The sequence below is a fragment of the Apodemus sylvaticus genome, chromosome 7 (assembly GCF_947179515.1).
Source record: "Apodemus sylvaticus chromosome 7, mApoSyl1.1, whole genome shotgun sequence".
Classification (NCBI taxonomy): Eukaryota; Metazoa; Chordata; class Mammalia; order Rodentia; family Muridae; genus Apodemus; species Apodemus sylvaticus.
In genome coordinates this window covers 28,086,628-28,104,101 of record NC_067478.1, presented here as the reverse complement: position 1 = coordinate 28,104,101, position 17,474 = coordinate 28,086,628, and the positions used below count along the sequence as shown (strand labels likewise).

Below are 17,474 nucleotides of genomic sequence, written 5' to 3'. Positions count from 1 at the left end.
TTCTTCATTGTATTTGATCACTTTATTTACTTATTTGCTTACTTGCTTATTTATATATTTACTTGCTTACTGTTACCAGGAATGAAACCTAGGTCCTCCTACAGGCTGGGCAAGCATTCTACCATCCATATTTTTAAATAAGTATTAGTAAGAATTCAAGTATGTATGACATTACCATAATATGTTTAAAGATGACCAATTAGAGAATGTTATAATATATCACATTCCTATTTTACATTTAAAACATATACTTCATATCTAAAACATGGAGACAAACCACAAACTGAAAATTAGTTTTTAAAAAGTCAACAAACAATAGGGTCACTCATGTCTTCCAAACTATAAAAGAAGAAAAAAAGGATGTACTTGAATTAGGACCCAGGGAGTATCTCTCTCAAAATCGATTTTGTTAAAACCATGTGAACCCTTCATTTTTATAAAGTGACTAAGTTCATCAATATATGACATTTCTGCTACTCTCAAACACTGTTAAATACATAGAGCAAAGGCAGAGAAAACAATAAAGATGGGTCTCTTTAAAGATAGCTTAGGGCTTCATCTACTGGCATGTTTAAAGATATTTTTAAAAGAGAAATTGCAGGGCTTTTTAAAAAACATGTAATAAAAGTCACAAACACAGGGGTCACTAAATGAACACATTCAAGCAGACATGCTTATTTGTAGCTGATACCAACTTGCATGCAACGGCAAAACACAATGGAGATGCATGAGTTAGTGGGCGTGTATGTATGTGCAGGCGGCATTCCCGTGCTTTATAGTCAGTCACCTGCAAACGCTCAGAGGACAGTGTTAAGTGCACCATGATGCCGGATGGGAAGAACTGGTTTCCTACCCGTTTTCTCAATCCCCACTTGCATCGGTTTGGCCGGCTCTGTATGCCTTGAACATGGTGCCAATGCAACCCAGAGACCGCTGCTAGGGAGCACAAAACATTACATGTCCCATATAAACAACCAACGCTTTTGAGAGTCTTTTTTACATTTGACAACTGGATTTTTTGGTTCAATTCTATTTCTAATATCAGATTACCACATTAACCTGCATTTGTGTTCAACAGATAACTAATCAAAACTACAAGAATTCTAATTATCACTAGTTTGTACATGCCTAAATTCCTGGGGCTTATATTTAAGTTTCTGGGGTCTCATATTAATATAATTCTGAACCTCACTAAGGTAATTCTCATTAAAACTCCCTTCCATTAAACTTAGATAATAATTTGTTTTTAATTTCTTGATTACCTTGAAGCTGGAAATAGAAGTACTTTTGTTTGCACTTTTAAGGGTCTGGTTGACCCATTTAATAATGATATCATCACTGACTTTTTCACCTTCTCCAAGGTCTGATAACACTTTCAGCGTGTATCTGCAACAGAAACGGTGAACTTGAGACAAGGGGATGATGGGATTTGTTCTCACACAGCAAGTTCCCGTCTCCAAAGGTTAATATTCTGAACTTTAGCCTGGCATTTGCACTTGGTTACATTCAGAGGTTATAACGCTTACTAATCAAAACCAGACACTACTGGATAGTGTTTTAAAAATTTAAAACTCCTTACAAAGCCATTTAAGAGGTATTCATGTTAAGTGATTATATTGCTAGAGATTAGCCCACTATAATATAGCACCAATAGCAAATCTCCTACAGGATTAACTTATTTCACATTGTATGTTTCTCATGTTCTTGCGTCTTCAAAATAGCTACAGGTTTAGTTCAGATGATTTGTTGGAGGGATCTGTTAAGGACACGAGCCTTTACCGTCTCATCAGCTGCCACAGCAGTGCCAGGGTAAGTGTTGCATTCCCTTCATGTAAGTCCTGCCCGGCGATGCCAACCAAAGAGAATTTGGCCTCATTCTTCCCGAGATCAACTGCATAGTTACAGTTTTCTATCTGAAAGCACGCAGAGCTAACTGTTAGTACAAAAACAGATCTTAAAAAACATTCCCAGACTGTGCCAACTCATCCAATTACCTGTAACAGCAATGGCATCATATGTGACCAAATTTTATTTCATAGTAATCAAGTGAAACAATTACACCCATTTCACAGGGATGGAACTGACCTAGATTAGGAAAATGGCTGAATCCTGAAGTCCCGACTGCAGCTTACACAGTTTATTAATGAAAGGTCAATGGTTAAAAACTTTTATTTTGTGCATTCTTTGACACTCAGGTCCCTGACCCTTTGATCAGCAAAGGCTTTGTCTGGGATGTGGCTGTTGTGTACCAGTTTCTGCCCAGGAAAGGAAGTCACTGAAACTGACCAGATTCACTAGATTCCTCCATCCCCAAGCTTAGACAATCAATAAGGACCGCTGAGAGATGGTCTCAGAGTAACTCGGCTGATTGGACGAGCCTAAGCCCAGCTGAGCCTCCTGAAAAGAGACTCCAACCTGCTAAGTGCCCTGCAGGTTGGGCAGTGAACACTAAGTTTCGGGTTTCATGAGCTGTCACTGATGCTCGGATGGGCCTTGGTGATACAGCTTTCTGCTCCTTTAAGTAACCCCTCACCCACACCTGTAAAAAGAACCCTCACCCACACGCCTATAAATGACCCCAATAAATAAAATGCATTGGTTCGCCAATCTGGACTTCGGTGGTATCTTTGGTCTGTCACCAGTTCTCTATCTGGAGTGAGAAGATGCTTGCTGGTTCAAGTCGCCCCAGGAATGAATAGTGTCACACAATGTGAGCACAGTGGTAGGGCGCTTTCCTAGCATCAGAAAGGTCTTGGGTTCAATCCCAAGCATCACAAAGCAAAACTAAATAACCTTAACGGAGCCACACTTTGGCTTTGTTCCCATCACAGTGGCATCCACTACAGTAAACATGTGATTTGTAAACACTGTGGTGGCTTGAGTAATACACCCATAAGCTCATGTGTAAGCATGCTTAGTCCCTAGCTGAACTGTTTGGAAGGATTAGGAGGTGTGGCCTTTACAAAGGCAGATGCTCTCAGCCAACCATTGAACTGAGCACAGGGTCTCCAATGGAGGAACTAGAAAAAAGGACCCAAGGAGCTAAAGGGGTTTACAGCCCCATAGAAGGAACAACAATATGAACCAACCAGACACCCCCAGAGCTCCCAGGGACTTAAACCACCAACCAAAAAGTACACATGGAGGGACTCATGGCTCCAGCCACATGTGCAGCAGAGGATGGCCTTGTCGGACATCAATGAGAGGAGAGGCCCTTGGACCTGTGAAGGCTCGCCGCCCCAGTGTAGGGGAATGCCAGGACAGGGAAGCAGGAGTGGGTGTGTTAGTGAGCAGGGGGAGAGGGGATGGGATAGGGGATTTTCAGAGAGGAAAAGAAGAAATGGGATAACATTTGAAATGTAAATAAAGAAAATATCTAATAAAAATAAAATGTAAAAAAGAAGTAAAATTTGTAAAACTAAAAATAATTTTAACAAAGGAGGTGTGGCCTTGTTAGAGGAGGTGTGTCACTGGAGGTGGATTTCTGAATTCAAGGCCAGCCTGGTCTACAGAGTGAGTTCCAGGACAGCCATGGCTATAACAGAGAAACCCTGTCTCGAAAAAACCAAAAAGAAAAAAAAAAAAAGAAATAAGCATTATGGGATATATAAGTTGAATGAATTTCTAGTTTATGAACGTTACGTGTAACACGTAACAGTATGAACAGGAGGAGAGGCATAGGATGAATGGGAAACCTTTCTAATTAACTACACTTGTGGCTTTTGTGTGAAACATGTTTCAGCAAAGGCAAATTCTTAAGAGAGACGGTAAGAAAGGAGATGGTGTTGCTGTGTCAAGTCCAAGATGGTGCCAATACAACCAGCAATGAATAAGAAACCACAAAATAGAGCTAATGTACAGGACAGGTGGGGGCATCTAGGGTAACATCTAGTTTTAAGTTGGGTACACAGAATCACACCCGGCTTTTTATACAGGTCGTGGGGACTGGACTCAGGTCCTTAGGTTTGCACAGCAGGCACTGTCCTGACTCAGCCATCTTCGCAGCCCAACTTTCTAGGTTTTTATGAATCAATAAGCTGAAATACCGTCAAAGGATTATATTAAATAGTCTTGTTATATATTACCAGAGCGATTCTAGAAGTGTCATAAACATGAGCGCCTTTTCTAATGGTTCATTTCTCAGCCACAGACTTTCCCACCACTATCCATTTCCTTCCCTTCGTCCCGCCCCCTACGCGACGCCATTAGCATAGGCTAACAGGTTGCCCTTATCACCTGTTAAGCTAAAACCCTACAGTTCTCATTTTGCTCACAGTCACTGGTATACACATCACCATCATTTATGCAGGGTTTCCTAAGCACCAGCTCATAGCTCGTGCTTTTCTCTGTCGTGCACTGTGCCATGTGTGTGTGCGTGCATGAAGGTAATAGGAAATCAAAATGTATCTGCTGCTTAGATGAATGAGCACGCTGTTAAGACTTAGCAAGTTGTGGCAATTATAGCAGAAGAGTGCACTCAGGGTACATCTCAAAGAACATAAGTACCACAACCTGTTAAAGATGAAAACAGTGTAATGAAGTGTCTTCCTGGAAGGACTGCCGTCGCTTTCTACACACTTAATAACGGAGCTCAGGAAGAGCCCGTTAAGTTTAGCCCATTCTGAGTGGAAATAAATCTACAGGCACAGAGCACACAATGACATTTAAGAGACTAAGCCATTAGCTTCCTATCAGAGCAACAGTGACATCGCCTCAGTCACCCCGCTCACCTTCTTCATGTTCCCTCCCAGCGCAGGGTAGGGAGGCTTGTTGACCTGGCTCCAGTTGACTGGCACGCGGATCATCTCATAGAGCTGAAAGATCACCAAAGCGTCTGCAAGGTCACTGAAACAGGAAGGAAACACGCATCAGGAGGGGAAGTGGTGGCTGCTGTTACGGTTAACCAGACTGCAGGTGGGTATGTTTCTGTGGACACACAATGGCCATTTGAAGCTTATAAATGACATTTCATTTGATCTCAAGCTTTCAACCTAAGAATCTGTTCAGTCTTTTTCATGTTTCTGAGGCATTTGTACCTATATCCACAGGCATACACATGCACACATACAAAGATTTGTAATGCCACTGTTTTTATAAACTCGAAAACAACTTAAATTTACTGTTATTCTAAACCTTTCCGATGAAATAAATTCGTATTTTCATGATCAACTACTGTAAAAATTTGGAAATTTACTCTTGCAACATAATCAACTACTATTATCATACTCTCTCTTTGATACTACACTTAAAAATTAGAAAAGAAAAAACAGATCGCCATTTCCTAACTTTCCAAATGCCGGCTAAATTCTTGTGATTTGAGAAAATATCCTCATGTTGAAACTGGAGTTGAAGCTTAAGGAGTTAGGTCATGAAAGCAAAGCTAAGACAGTCCCGCGTGTTACCTGTACAAATGATTGATGTACGGGTTCACCCCCAGTGAGTTCATCCAGTTCCGGAATGTCCTCTCCTCCTTGCTCTCTCCTAGAGTAGACAGAAGTCTACACTGTCATTCAGGCCAAAATAATTAGGAATTATTCTTAAAGCATTCTGGTGGGGTAAACTGGCCTCTTTGTCTGACATACGATCTCCTTAAGGGAAGATTTTATTTTTCATCCCAACTATCTAGGAAGCCTCTGTTTGTTCATCTCCATCTAGGTTCCCTTATTTGAGGTCTGTGGACTGCTACTGAGCCACAGGTTTTCTGCCAGGGATGCACCAGATAGTATAAATGCAACTTAAGTAGTATAGAGTAGGAACCTGGTTTGATCAAATATAAAGCCAGTCTTAGCAGGCACAGTACAGCACGGTATATGGACTGGAAGATGCTACCTTCCTCAAATGCAACCTTCTACATTTGAGATTATGGTTAGACAGGAAACTTCCTGGGCACATAGATTGACACTTTACACCAAATAATGAAGTGGAGAGAAGATTTCAGGTGATGTAAAATCTATGAAGTGAGGGTATCAGCCTTTTTCAGCTTTCTGAATTACTTCAGATCACTACCGAAATTTCATGAGGAACACAGACCACCCACGGCATGTCATTTTTGTCTGAGGTACATTTCATCACAGTAAGTTCCTGGATCCCACAGACCACCTCAATGGTTTAGCCTGTCTTCCCTGTGTGTACACCATGTATTTCAAAATAAAACAAAAAACCAACTATAAGTACGGCACTCACAACTTGGAGAGAGATGGGAGCTCTCCCTGCCATATCTGACTTATAGAAATCTACTGAGAGTAAGTGGTCCTAAGTGACTATATTTCTTCTTAGTCTTTGATAAAGCTTGGGGACAAAAAAATAACTTAGACAGTATCTTATTCCCAAACTCCCCAAGGCTAAAACCTCATCACTTCTACACACAGGCCAGCGTGGGTTGCTCTAGAGTTTAGTCCACAGGAAACTTGCAGTGCCATTTGGCATAGAAATTTATACCCACCTGGACTCCAGAACTCCTAATCATCTCTATAGTCAACTTCAAACTAAGTGACACAGAGTATGAACCTGCGTGTCCACAAAGGCCCGAAACCCTGTACAATCTAAAGGATTCTGTTTTTCCATCAACTATTCAGGAAGTAAACTGTTCTCACTATATCCATGTAGATTCTCAACACTATTACCTACCACTGACCAAAATCTCTAATTCTAGTTTTATTAATCAAATAATTTCTCATGTAAATTGTCCTTCTGGTCTCAAAAATCAGCTAATCTGGCTGCCTTATCTACTATACTACTTTATAATAAACAGTCTGCATGGGAAAACTTTTCTTGAAGAGCCAAGTGAAACTGAGTTGTACAAATTAAAATCCCTGAACTGTTTCGTTCCTACATGACATAACACAAGCACGTTGTATTCAATGCTTGACACTTGTGACTTGTATTTGCCTTTTGGATCTTTCTCTAACTTACTGCTATGGTATTAAGATATATTTTTCTTCAGTAATTAGAAAATGTTTACCTTGTATCTAGCTAGGAAAATCCAAATTATGTTTTTAAACTACAAAAGACTGAATGCTACAGTTTTGGTTAAGATACTCAAGGTCCGAAACTGTTGATGCAATGGATATATGAAAAGACATCAAGGTTATATTTTAAAGTTTGCAAACTATTATAAGTTTTAGAGTTTTGTATTATTTCCCTGTCAACTAATTATGTTATTTTGATTCTTAACACATGGAAATTAAAACAGATTTCTCTAACTGAGCATTTATTTACCTAGTGCCCCTTAAGTCATCTTGGTAAATAGATGCTCAAAGCTACAAGCACTATGCATTGGTGCAGGAGCCACAGTAAAGCATTTCGGAAACATATGTATTGCAGACTGAAAATGCTTTTAGATCATAGACAACCAAGGCAATCATGTAACTAAAAAAAATCTTAATTTCTAATGTTCCTGATAGCTCTATAAAATATTCTTTTTAATTTTCAAGTCAAATTAGCAAAAGTTTAAATGCTATTAAGTTCTTATTATGCTATATGTTCTTAATAACAAAAAATACGTTATTAAGAAGACAGAAGAAGAAATCACAAACTCACACTCAGTGAATGTGGTTCCTTCTCCCACCCTGACCATTACTGAGCACGTGCTGCAGAGTAAATGCTTTCATTCATGATCACATCACACCTCCTGTGTGATTCTTCAGAATAAATATTATTATTTGTTTTATATATAGCAGATGTTACTCAGATATTAAATGGTGGAAACATGATTGAACAAAGTTTTCCTAACTACATGATGTATGCATCATCACAGCTGAAGTCTCAGGGAGTCTCCCTGTATGCAGCATATGTGTTTGACACAGTTTGATATGAAGGAAGACTTGATTGGGCTTTTAAATTTCAGCAATTTCCTAGAGGCAAAGATTCTCTGCCAATGAGACATACTAGTATATAAATTTGGGATGTAATAAGGTCAAAATTTCATATGAATCTGTAAAACAATCCTTAGGAAAACGATCCTGTAAAAACAAATTTACAGAGGAAAATAATCCAATGTCAGTCCAAGTCGAGTCACCTTTGGTAGCTTCATCAGGACATACATATGTTCTAAATAATGAGGGTTGACAGATATTCCCCAGAGTATTTTATCAAGTATAGGAAATACTAAAGGAAATATGTAGCAACCGTGTTCACACTAAAAACTCTCAAAAGCATGCTGAACACCAGCCAAGAAACCCACACATGACAAAGAAGGGAGCGAGCAAGTTGGGAAGGGTATTTAGCAAAGAATTCAGTAACTATAAAAAGCAGATCATTTTTAATATGCCACTCTAAACAATGCCTTCTGTTGTAAGACACAGAGGGATTTTGAAATTTTCCAGGCTCAGGAAAAAAAAAAAGAGTCTTCCTTTTTTGCTGAATTTTTTAGTTCTGGTTTTTTAACTCTAATGTTTTTCTTTGCTTAAAAAAAAAAAAGGAAATCTACATTTTTGTCATTTTTACTCTGTTATGTATTTTTGTAGAGAATATAGTAGTTATTTGACAAGACTCAGAAAGAGTGCATTCATTATATAATTATATATTTAAATTTCTACCATAATTAAAATATAATTATTTTTTAAATCTGAAATGTCATTAGTTGTGATACTGTAATCACAGTGCCTATAGATAGGGCACTGGAAGTCTACTGTGGCAGCCCGAGGAGGTAAAAGACTGTGAAGCTGACTCAATCTGTCTGTCTCACCGGGTAGACAGTAGGAATGGGCTGTGAAGAACAGAGAGTATAAAATTCTCCCAGCTTCCCACACTGGAGCATCTAAGTCTCAGGGTTGGCTCTCCCTCCCACACCTCTCAGGGCCACTGCTTTGACTTTTCATTTCAATATTAATGGTATTCATGTGGGTGAGGATATGAGAATGGAGAAAAGTGGGAGACAACCTAGGTAGCTGAGACGAGGAGAAAGAACTAGTTATTGAGAACATCTTTGTCATTAAGCAATTCATATAGTGTAAGCTTCAATGACATTTAGAATATGTAGTGAACAGAATGAAACGAAGTGTGTTGTGACCCATAAATCTTTTCGAAGACACATGATAAAAGCTAAGATTTGTCACAGGAGAGAGACAAAGACTTCACATCAAACCATGAAGTCTAAATGCCAAAACTAGATGCTAATACATTTCCAGCAATATCCCATCATTATAGAAGGCAAATTAGGTAGAGTGAACATAATCAAAGCCTTGCTCTATGAGATTAAATTCCATTTGCATTTCCTGCTTGCAGTCATTCATTCTGTAGGCATAGTAAGACAACACAGCATGGAAATGCAAAGTAGTGACTATCAACCCAGAGGGGAAGAAAATCGCCACTAGTAAAAGGAAAACTCAGGACGGATATATTTATAGGATATAGAAAAGTACTAAATACAGTACCTACATTAGGAGGGGTCAAATCTGCATTTCATGAAGCAAAACAGAAAAGCATTCTATTATCAGACAGATAACAACCACCTACACACAAGTAATGAATATCATCATCTTTCATGTACTCTGAAAACATTACAAAGGGCAACAATGAAGCCAAGCCTGCGTTCACAGGGAAGATGCTAGCAAGGATTACTTTTTCTAATAGATAATTCATTCTCTACATCGGGTGGCAGAGTTATATTACAGAATCATTCGGGAGAATCCTTCAAATGTCTGACATTTTCCCCTTAACTCTAATGAAGAAATGGCAGCTAAGTATGATTTAGTCCAGCATTTTCTTAGAACAAAACCGGCAATCATATTCTGTTCATTTGAATGTTTTGTGACTTCACTTCTGGACACACACATAATCACACCTCCCACCAGAGTCCCCCCATCCAGGACGGTGAAGTAGGACATTACCAGGGTAAGAAATGCGCAAGTCAACTCAAAGCAGAAAGAACGTACCTTCCAGTAAGTTGAGATCAATGTCATTATTGTCAGGCTTGTGTAGGCATGGGTATGTGTTAAAAAGATTCGCTACAAAGGCTAAGTTTAGCTTAGGGTTCCCTGAGACCACATCTGCAGGAGTGACAAACTGTCTGCAGCCAAGCTTATCTGCTTCTTGGAGCATGAATCCAGCACGCTTCAGGTCATTTTTCTCCTAACCCAAGAAATAAAACAAAAAAGGTCAATATTAAACTTTTATTGATATAATTTTATAAGTATAATATTTATAAGCAATTTCATTTCCACAAATACATCAAGTAATAGCAGACTCTGAAAGAACAACTAATCATCTTCCCCATTTATTTTTAATATTTTAAAGTCTCTTGGGACACTGGAGAAATGACTCAGTTGTTAAGAGCAATGGCTGTTCTTCTAGAGGGCCTGTGTTTGATTCCCAACACCTACATGGAAGTTCAAAACTATCTGTTAACTCCAGTTCCATGGGATCCGATGCCCTCTTCTGGCCTCTACAGGTACAGGAACTCACATGGTGCACAAACATACAAATAGACTAAACACCCACACTTATAAGATAAAAACATTTTTTTTTAAAGAGAGAGCTAAAAGAATAGCACCCCTCAAAACTACAAAATCCTGGAAAGAAAATGAGCCAAATGACCAAACAGAAATGCAAATGAAGGACAAGTGTCCGCATGACAACAGATGACAATGTGAGCAAAGAGATCTCAGATAAGAATTCCCAGGTGTTCCATACAAAAGGATGAGTATACACAGTTAAAGAAGAAGCAAGGATTTCACACCTGTCAGGAAAACGTCTAATGGAAGGGAAGCTATAAAACGGAAGGTATTCAAGAGAAGTCAGTGAGTGAAGAACATGGGGTTTGCATGCTGAGGTAAGGCAGACCAGAAGCAGGGGACTGATGCACTAGATGAAAATGTCACCATCATAGCTGACGCTACATTCAGTGATCTTGATCTTGTTACAGTTTCAAACCAAAAAGCCAAAACTAAACAAAACAGTAAGCCAGTTTATGGACTGGACAGAGCCATATTGGGGTGTCATGCCACATGGTGGGAACTTGACATTGGCCAAGGACAAGGACTTCGGGCAGGAATCTGACGCTAGGGCATAATAGGGAAGTAGGTTACAGCAGGAATTTTTATCCTAGGGTAGAGTACTAAGAGTGTACTTGATATTGGTCAAGGTGAACTTTTCCCAGCCTAGTTGAGCACATTTCCATGCTAGTCAGGATCCTGCTCCACCTAGGGTGGAGAAGCTCAGAGTGAAGGTTAAGTTCATTGTTCCTTCAGGTGAATTAAGCAGGTGCCCCACCCAGCTGTCTGAGCAGTAGAGCCAGGTACCGCCAGAAGACTTCCCCCGGAACTCAGCCCAGAGTCTCGGGGGAGGGGCTTGTCCAAACTGTTAAAAGGTCTAACCTTTTAATAGTTGGGGCTTCGATCGGTAAACTATCGTCCTGGCCTCGTTCTTTTTGCCCCTTCCCATCTATCCCTCAGCTTCTGTTCCAGCAACCCAGTTCGTAGTAGCTGCAGGCAGCTACAGAATACAACAGTGGACAATCATGAGAGAGCATTAAAAGCAAGGGCAACCTGTCTCATCCTCTGTACCCACAGATGAAAAGAAGGAAAACATGCAGGGTATCCTGGTGATCCTATAATCCCTGCACTCAGGGGCTCAAGCAGGACTACAAAGTGAGTCTCAGGCTAGCCTGGGCTACATATTAAAACTCTGTCTCAAACATACAACAAGCAGTAAGCTACAAACAGTGAGATCATAGAAAGTGATAGTCACTTCTACTAAGCAATGAAAAGTTACCAATGCAGACACAAAAATGGATACAGTGTCGCCATTGGGGGAGTGGATGGTCATTGTTAGATAGATACAGTGTCACCATTGGAGGAGTGGGTGGTCACTGCTGGATGGATACAGTGTCACCATTGGGGGAGTGGGTGGTCACTGCTGGATGGATACAGTGTCACCATTGGGGAAGTAGGTGGTCACTGTTGGATGGATACAGTGTCACCATTGGGGGAGTGGATGGTCACTGTTGGATGGATACAGTGTCACCATTGGGGGAGTGGGTGGTCACTGCTGGATGGATACAGTGTCACCATTGGGGGAGTGGGTGGTCACTGCTGGATGGATACAGTGTCACCGTTGGGGGAGTGGGTGGTCACTGCTGGATGGATACAGTGTCACCATTGGGGAAGTAGGTGGTCACTGCTGGATGGATACAGTGTCACCATGAGATCAAGAGAAGGGTATAGTTCTAAAAAGAGACAGTAGTGATGGTTGCACAGAATGCTGAATATCCAGCATGCCACTGAAGCATGCACTGGAGACTGATGAGTCTGTGTCATATGCACTCCTACTACAGTACATAAATCTAGTTTAGAAAGTCACTTACGTTAAAGCCTGAAAGATCGATGGGAATGGCAGGCCCATCGCCTCGGTCGCCTTTCGGAGCAATCTGGTTAAGCAGGTGGAAGTAGGCTCTTGAGTCCTTCAAAAACAGAGAAGAAATGGCACTTTTAAATGTATAAAATAATAAATAATTTTAGGGTAAAAAAGTATTCCCATATCAAAACAAAATGGTATCTTAAACAACTTAGGGCATCATGACCCAGAGGCCCCTGAATATACAACACTACACTTCAGGATATCTAGCACTGCTCTCTTACATCCCAGAACTTCTCACAATGCCATTGCCTATACCCGGAAGTCCTTCTGCTTACCTTTCTTGTGTGTTTACATCTCAAAGCATCAGTGTCATCTAAGGCTCAAGCCAAACTCTGGGAAGGCTTTCCTGGCACCTCTAGAATGAACTTATGCCTCCCTTACATTCTATGACACCCTTTCTGATCTCCGTGACCTCATTAGATTAAGTCATCTAATGTAGTCATCTCCAAAGATGACTACTATAGTTTTTCTCTAACATGCATGTAGCTCTTCCCAGCAGGAAGCAAAGCCTGTTTTCTGTCCCCCTGGCCATTCTCTCTGGCCAACAAAATATGCTGAATGTTCTAGGGCTCTCAAGCTACAAATTCCAGGGAGTCTCTGGTTTCTCTCTCTTGAAGTCAACCTCTATCTAAAACCACTGACTATCTGGTATTATGAGACTGTTAGGAAGCCCAGAGTAGCCACATGGAAAGGCCTGGCAGTTGAGCAGAGAGATGCATGACCAATGTCTTTGTACACATCTCAGATTATCCAAACTGACAACAGACATCAGAAGATAAATGTAAAGAAGAACCACCTAGCCAAGTTGCATCAACACACAAAGTCATGAGAAATGCTAAACCAATTCTTGAAGCCAGTAAGATTTGCATGGTTTGCTAGGTCTCATTGGTAAACTCAAAAGCTGGCCTCTATACCATTGTGCCTAGTAAAGTCAGGAAATTCATAATAAATATCTGAATGAACTGAACTGAATTTTAAGGGGTTTTGGACTAGTGAACTTCAATAAAATGGATTACGGTTTTTGTAAATTTTAAATAATTTTGTGAATTACCATCTAATTCAGACAGGAAGAGGTAAGCTACATTTTTTCATCCCCAAGCATCTTTGTGGGTTCAATTTTAAGTGTGAACCCCCTTATCTCTTATATACTGTACCCTTATTTCAATGTAAAAAATAAATTCTGAGTGGTGAAATCTAAACCCTAGGCCAGTGCGACAGCTTGGTGGGCTGTGTGCTTGATGTGCGTGTCTGGTATCCTGAGTTCCATCTACAGGGCTCAAGTGGCAGCATGAGACCCAACTGTCACAGTTTTCTGGCTGCCCCATGCATATTGTAGCACATGCCCACACTACAAATAACAATGAATTACAATGACAATGATGAAGAAGGAGAAGAGGGAGAGGAAGACGAAGATGAAGACGAAGACGAAGAAAGTACAATGTAATTTTTCAAAAATCTACACCTTAATGTCCTGGCTGAAGTTATTGATGGTGCGCCACCCGGCATTGGTCAGATGGTAGTTCACCCACCGCAGCAGCAGCTCCTCAGGAGACAGCTTCATCAGCTCCTCCAGATCCTCGCCTTCTTTGAGCAATGCGATCAAGGCTGAGAGGGAAACACAGAGACGTGAGCTCTTCCTCCCTGGGCTCCATTCCGTTCAGCTGAAACGGAATGCTTTTGATGTCCTCACCTTCATTCCTGGAAATCTCGATATCAGCAAAAAGACCGACTTTGATGATCTGCCAGAGAAGGCCCAAGACCAGGTGAGGCTTTCCTTCCTTGAGGTCCTGAGCGCCGATGTTGACCACGGTGCAGCCGATGGCCGAGGCAGAGTTCAGGGCTAGGTTCAGATTTTCCTGAATTGCCAAAAGAGATATATGAGTGGGGAAATAGTTCTAAAATCATACCCACAAAGTTATCTGTAACAACTGATTGAAAAATTTTTAGATTTTTTTTTTTTAAACATAGCCTTACACAGCTAAACTACTGGTAGTAAAACTCAGTAGTTTTACTGTCTTGTATACAGGACAACAAATTTCAGATTTGTGTCTCCTCAAGCTCTATGATTGTATAAGCCCTTGATTATGTTTGCTGTGTTCTAAAAGCACCATCAACGCAGCATGTCCAAGACAATCCTTCCATTATACCCCCATCTTCCTCAACCCTATTAAAACTTCTCGCTTACTTCCTGTCTCGGTTGTTAGGAACAAGCTTTAATCTTGTTCCTTTCCTCCAAAACCAGAAGCCCAAGCAGGGTCTTTCCTGCCCTTCCACATCCAGTTACCAGTTTACACCAATGATATGCTCAAAATACCTGAAAATATGTCTCTCTCCAGTGGTATTCTAACTCAGACCATTCTCACACTCCCTCTGCACAACCTGTTGCCAGGAACGCTGTACGTCAGATGCCCTCCCTGCACACAGACTGAGCTAGGCATCGGGTCCTGACACCAGTGACTCAGTCTCTCCTTCTCCCTCGTTCTCTCTGCTCAAACCACACAAGGCCTTTAGTTTTGAGTCAGTTCCCTCCTTCCACTAAGTGGAACTTCACATTCAATTAGCCAGGCTTAGCAGCAAGCACCTTTCCCCAAGCCATCTCATTAGCCTACCCAGCTGCTTCAAAACTCTGCTCACATATACCTAATCTGAATTCTTTTCCAAATATCCTGCATCATAAAACAGCATCACCACACATACACAGTACTCTCCCAATTCTACTCCTCCCTCTAAAATGTTACATACTACCAGCCCAGCAAGGTGGTACATGCCTGTTATCTACACTTGGGAGTGAAAGGCAAGAGGAATTCAAGGTCATCCTTGGCTACAAAGCAAGGTCAAGGCCTGTTGAGTGTCATGAGATATTTTCTCAGAAACCAAAGCAACAAACAAACTAAAAAGACAAAACAATCCCCAGACCCATACACACAAACAAGGCAATGCAATATTAATATTCTGGCTTGTTTCTTGCTATATCCCTCCAGCTATGATTTTATTTGTTTGTTTGTTTGTTTGTTTGTCTGTACTAGGGATTAAACACAGGCCCTCACTCATCCTAGCCCAACGGGCTACCTCAGAATTCCATACCCCAATCCTGTACCAGCTAAGCATGAGTTCTTTAACAGCAAAAGCTCTGAGCTCTAGTGGCTTTTCTCAAGCATATGAGGTATATGCCCAATAAACATTTCCTGAATAAATGGACAGATGGAGAAAGGTGGACTAGGCATGGAGGACAGGAGAGGGCTGAGCTCAAATGCTCTGTGGGACAACAGGAAGCTGGTTCTGGCACTGTCTCCTGCAATTGGCTACCCCCTGGATTCTCATGGCTTATAGCGCATATGCACAAACAAAGGAAGTTATTAATATATAATGTTTCCTTTTTTAACATATTCTACTGGTATTTTCCTCTAGAAATTTCAGTATTACTGGTTTATTGATGTTGGGTAAAAATAAAAAAATCTTTATCTGTGTAAAGTCTCTACTCAGAAGCCCTTCTTTCAAAAAGGATGCCCAATTAGCTTTCAAATTCATGGACTCCTAAGATGGATTTTGGGATGATCAGGCAGGTCTGATAGGCCAGATACTCTTGGATAGTGGTGACAGTAACAACTGCCTTGTGTGCAGGTAACAAGAGCAACACTGTAGTGATCATATAGTGGAGTATCTCAGTGATTTCCTGTTACCATGTATGGACATAATAGACCTGGCTGGGCTCCATGGAAACCACTGTATCTCCTGGGGATCCAGAAGAAGTGATTAAGTCAGAGTTTGGAATTGCATTTGTAATAATGAACCTTCTTGCCTGTGTAGTCCTCCCCAGAGCAGCAACAGAACAAGAAGACCTTCAACATCTTTATAACCTCATAGTTCACTTCAAATATGGAAGTGCTATCAGTACCTGGCAAATACTGTAAGCAAAGGCTTATGAAATATTTAATAGCTTCAGATGCTCTTAAATACCCAAAGCCAAATCAATACAATTTTAAAGAGATATCCTCTCTTCAAATTTATGCTTGACCACTAATAGTTTCCTAGCTTTTCCTTCCAGAGAACAGGGAATGCTTGGATACTTGTGACTCCCCTGAAGGCACCAGCAAAGGGGAAAGAGCTGGGTAACAATGATTACAACAAGCTTGATTTTACAATGATCCATTTCATATTTGTTGACACCACGGAGCTGTGTTCAAAAGATGGGTGCAAGGGCACTAAATTGATTGTAATCATAAGAGCCATAACTTTATCATTGTTCTCAGTCTGGACACTGACCCCCACCCCACTACTGTCTACACAGGGGTGACATGTGCTGCTCCTCTTGTCTCCACTGGCATGAATTAGCTAGCACTCTGTCCTCATGAATATGTTTCCCCCCCAAGAGTCTTTTCTATAGGTACAGCCTAAAAGACCCACGAAAAAGATCTTTTTATGACCTAAGAATCTGTCTTTTCCTCAGCTCAAAGCCCCGCCCTCTCATTGTTTCTACAAACAAGTCTCACATTGTGCTGATCTCCTTACCCAGTCTGAATCAGGATTATCGCATCCCTTCCCGGGTCTTAAACCATCCTCAGACCCTCAGATTCATCCTTTACCTTCCCAGATCGAAGACATGATTAAGGCTTTGTAGATGGGGCTCGCCTCCTACTTCGATAAGCTATAAACCCAGCTTTGTCTTAGCAACAGGTTTTGGTGGCAATATGAGAGTATCAGTTTTTAAGGCTTATTGTTGATGTTGTTGTGGTTCTTGTTTTGTTTTGTTGATGTTTGCAATAGAGGTATAGAAAATGTCTTACACGTAGTGTAACTGGAGAAATTGTCACGTGTATCCACGTAAATAGTAGTTTGCATTTGATAAAGTCAGCACTACTGCTCATAGGTTAGTAGAGAATAAAACCATTTCTAGACATCTTAAGACCAAGAAGTAAATGGCCAGGCTAATGGCTCAGTATGTGGGTTCTGGAGACTGAACTCAGATTATTTGACTTGGTAGTAAGAACCCTTACCTGCTTGCTACCTTGCCGACTCTCACATCTTCTTTCCGTATATGTCTGCATGTTTACGTGGACATGTGTGTTCATGTGTATGGTCGTGCATGTTTGTGCACATACACATAGATGGAGGCCAGG

The 17,474-nt window shown here is 40.8% G+C and overlaps 1 protein-coding gene across 2 annotated transcripts in view; it reads right to left on the bottom strand.

Moving 5' to 3' along the window:
* The window catches only part of Pls1 (plastin 1), an 82,617-nt gene that overhangs the window by 5,004 nt on the left and 60,139 nt on the right, over positions 1-17,474 (bottom strand). For both annotated transcript variants that reach the window (XM_052187628.1, XM_052187627.1), the window contains 8 exons: positions 14,048-14,213; positions 13,820-13,962; positions 12,305-12,400; positions 9,876-10,071; positions 5,403-5,481; positions 4,731-4,845; positions 1,780-1,913; positions 1,263-1,386 (listed from right to left, as the gene is read on the bottom strand). In XM_052187628.1, coding sequence (XP_052043588.1) covers positions 1,263-1,386; positions 1,780-1,913; positions 4,731-4,845; positions 5,403-5,481; positions 9,876-10,071; positions 12,305-12,400; positions 13,820-13,962; positions 14,048-14,213 — 1,053 coding nt within the window. The remainder of the gene's footprint in view (positions 1-1,262; positions 1,387-1,779; positions 1,914-4,730; positions 4,846-5,402; positions 5,482-9,875; positions 10,072-12,304; positions 12,401-13,819; positions 13,963-14,047; positions 14,214-17,474) is intronic.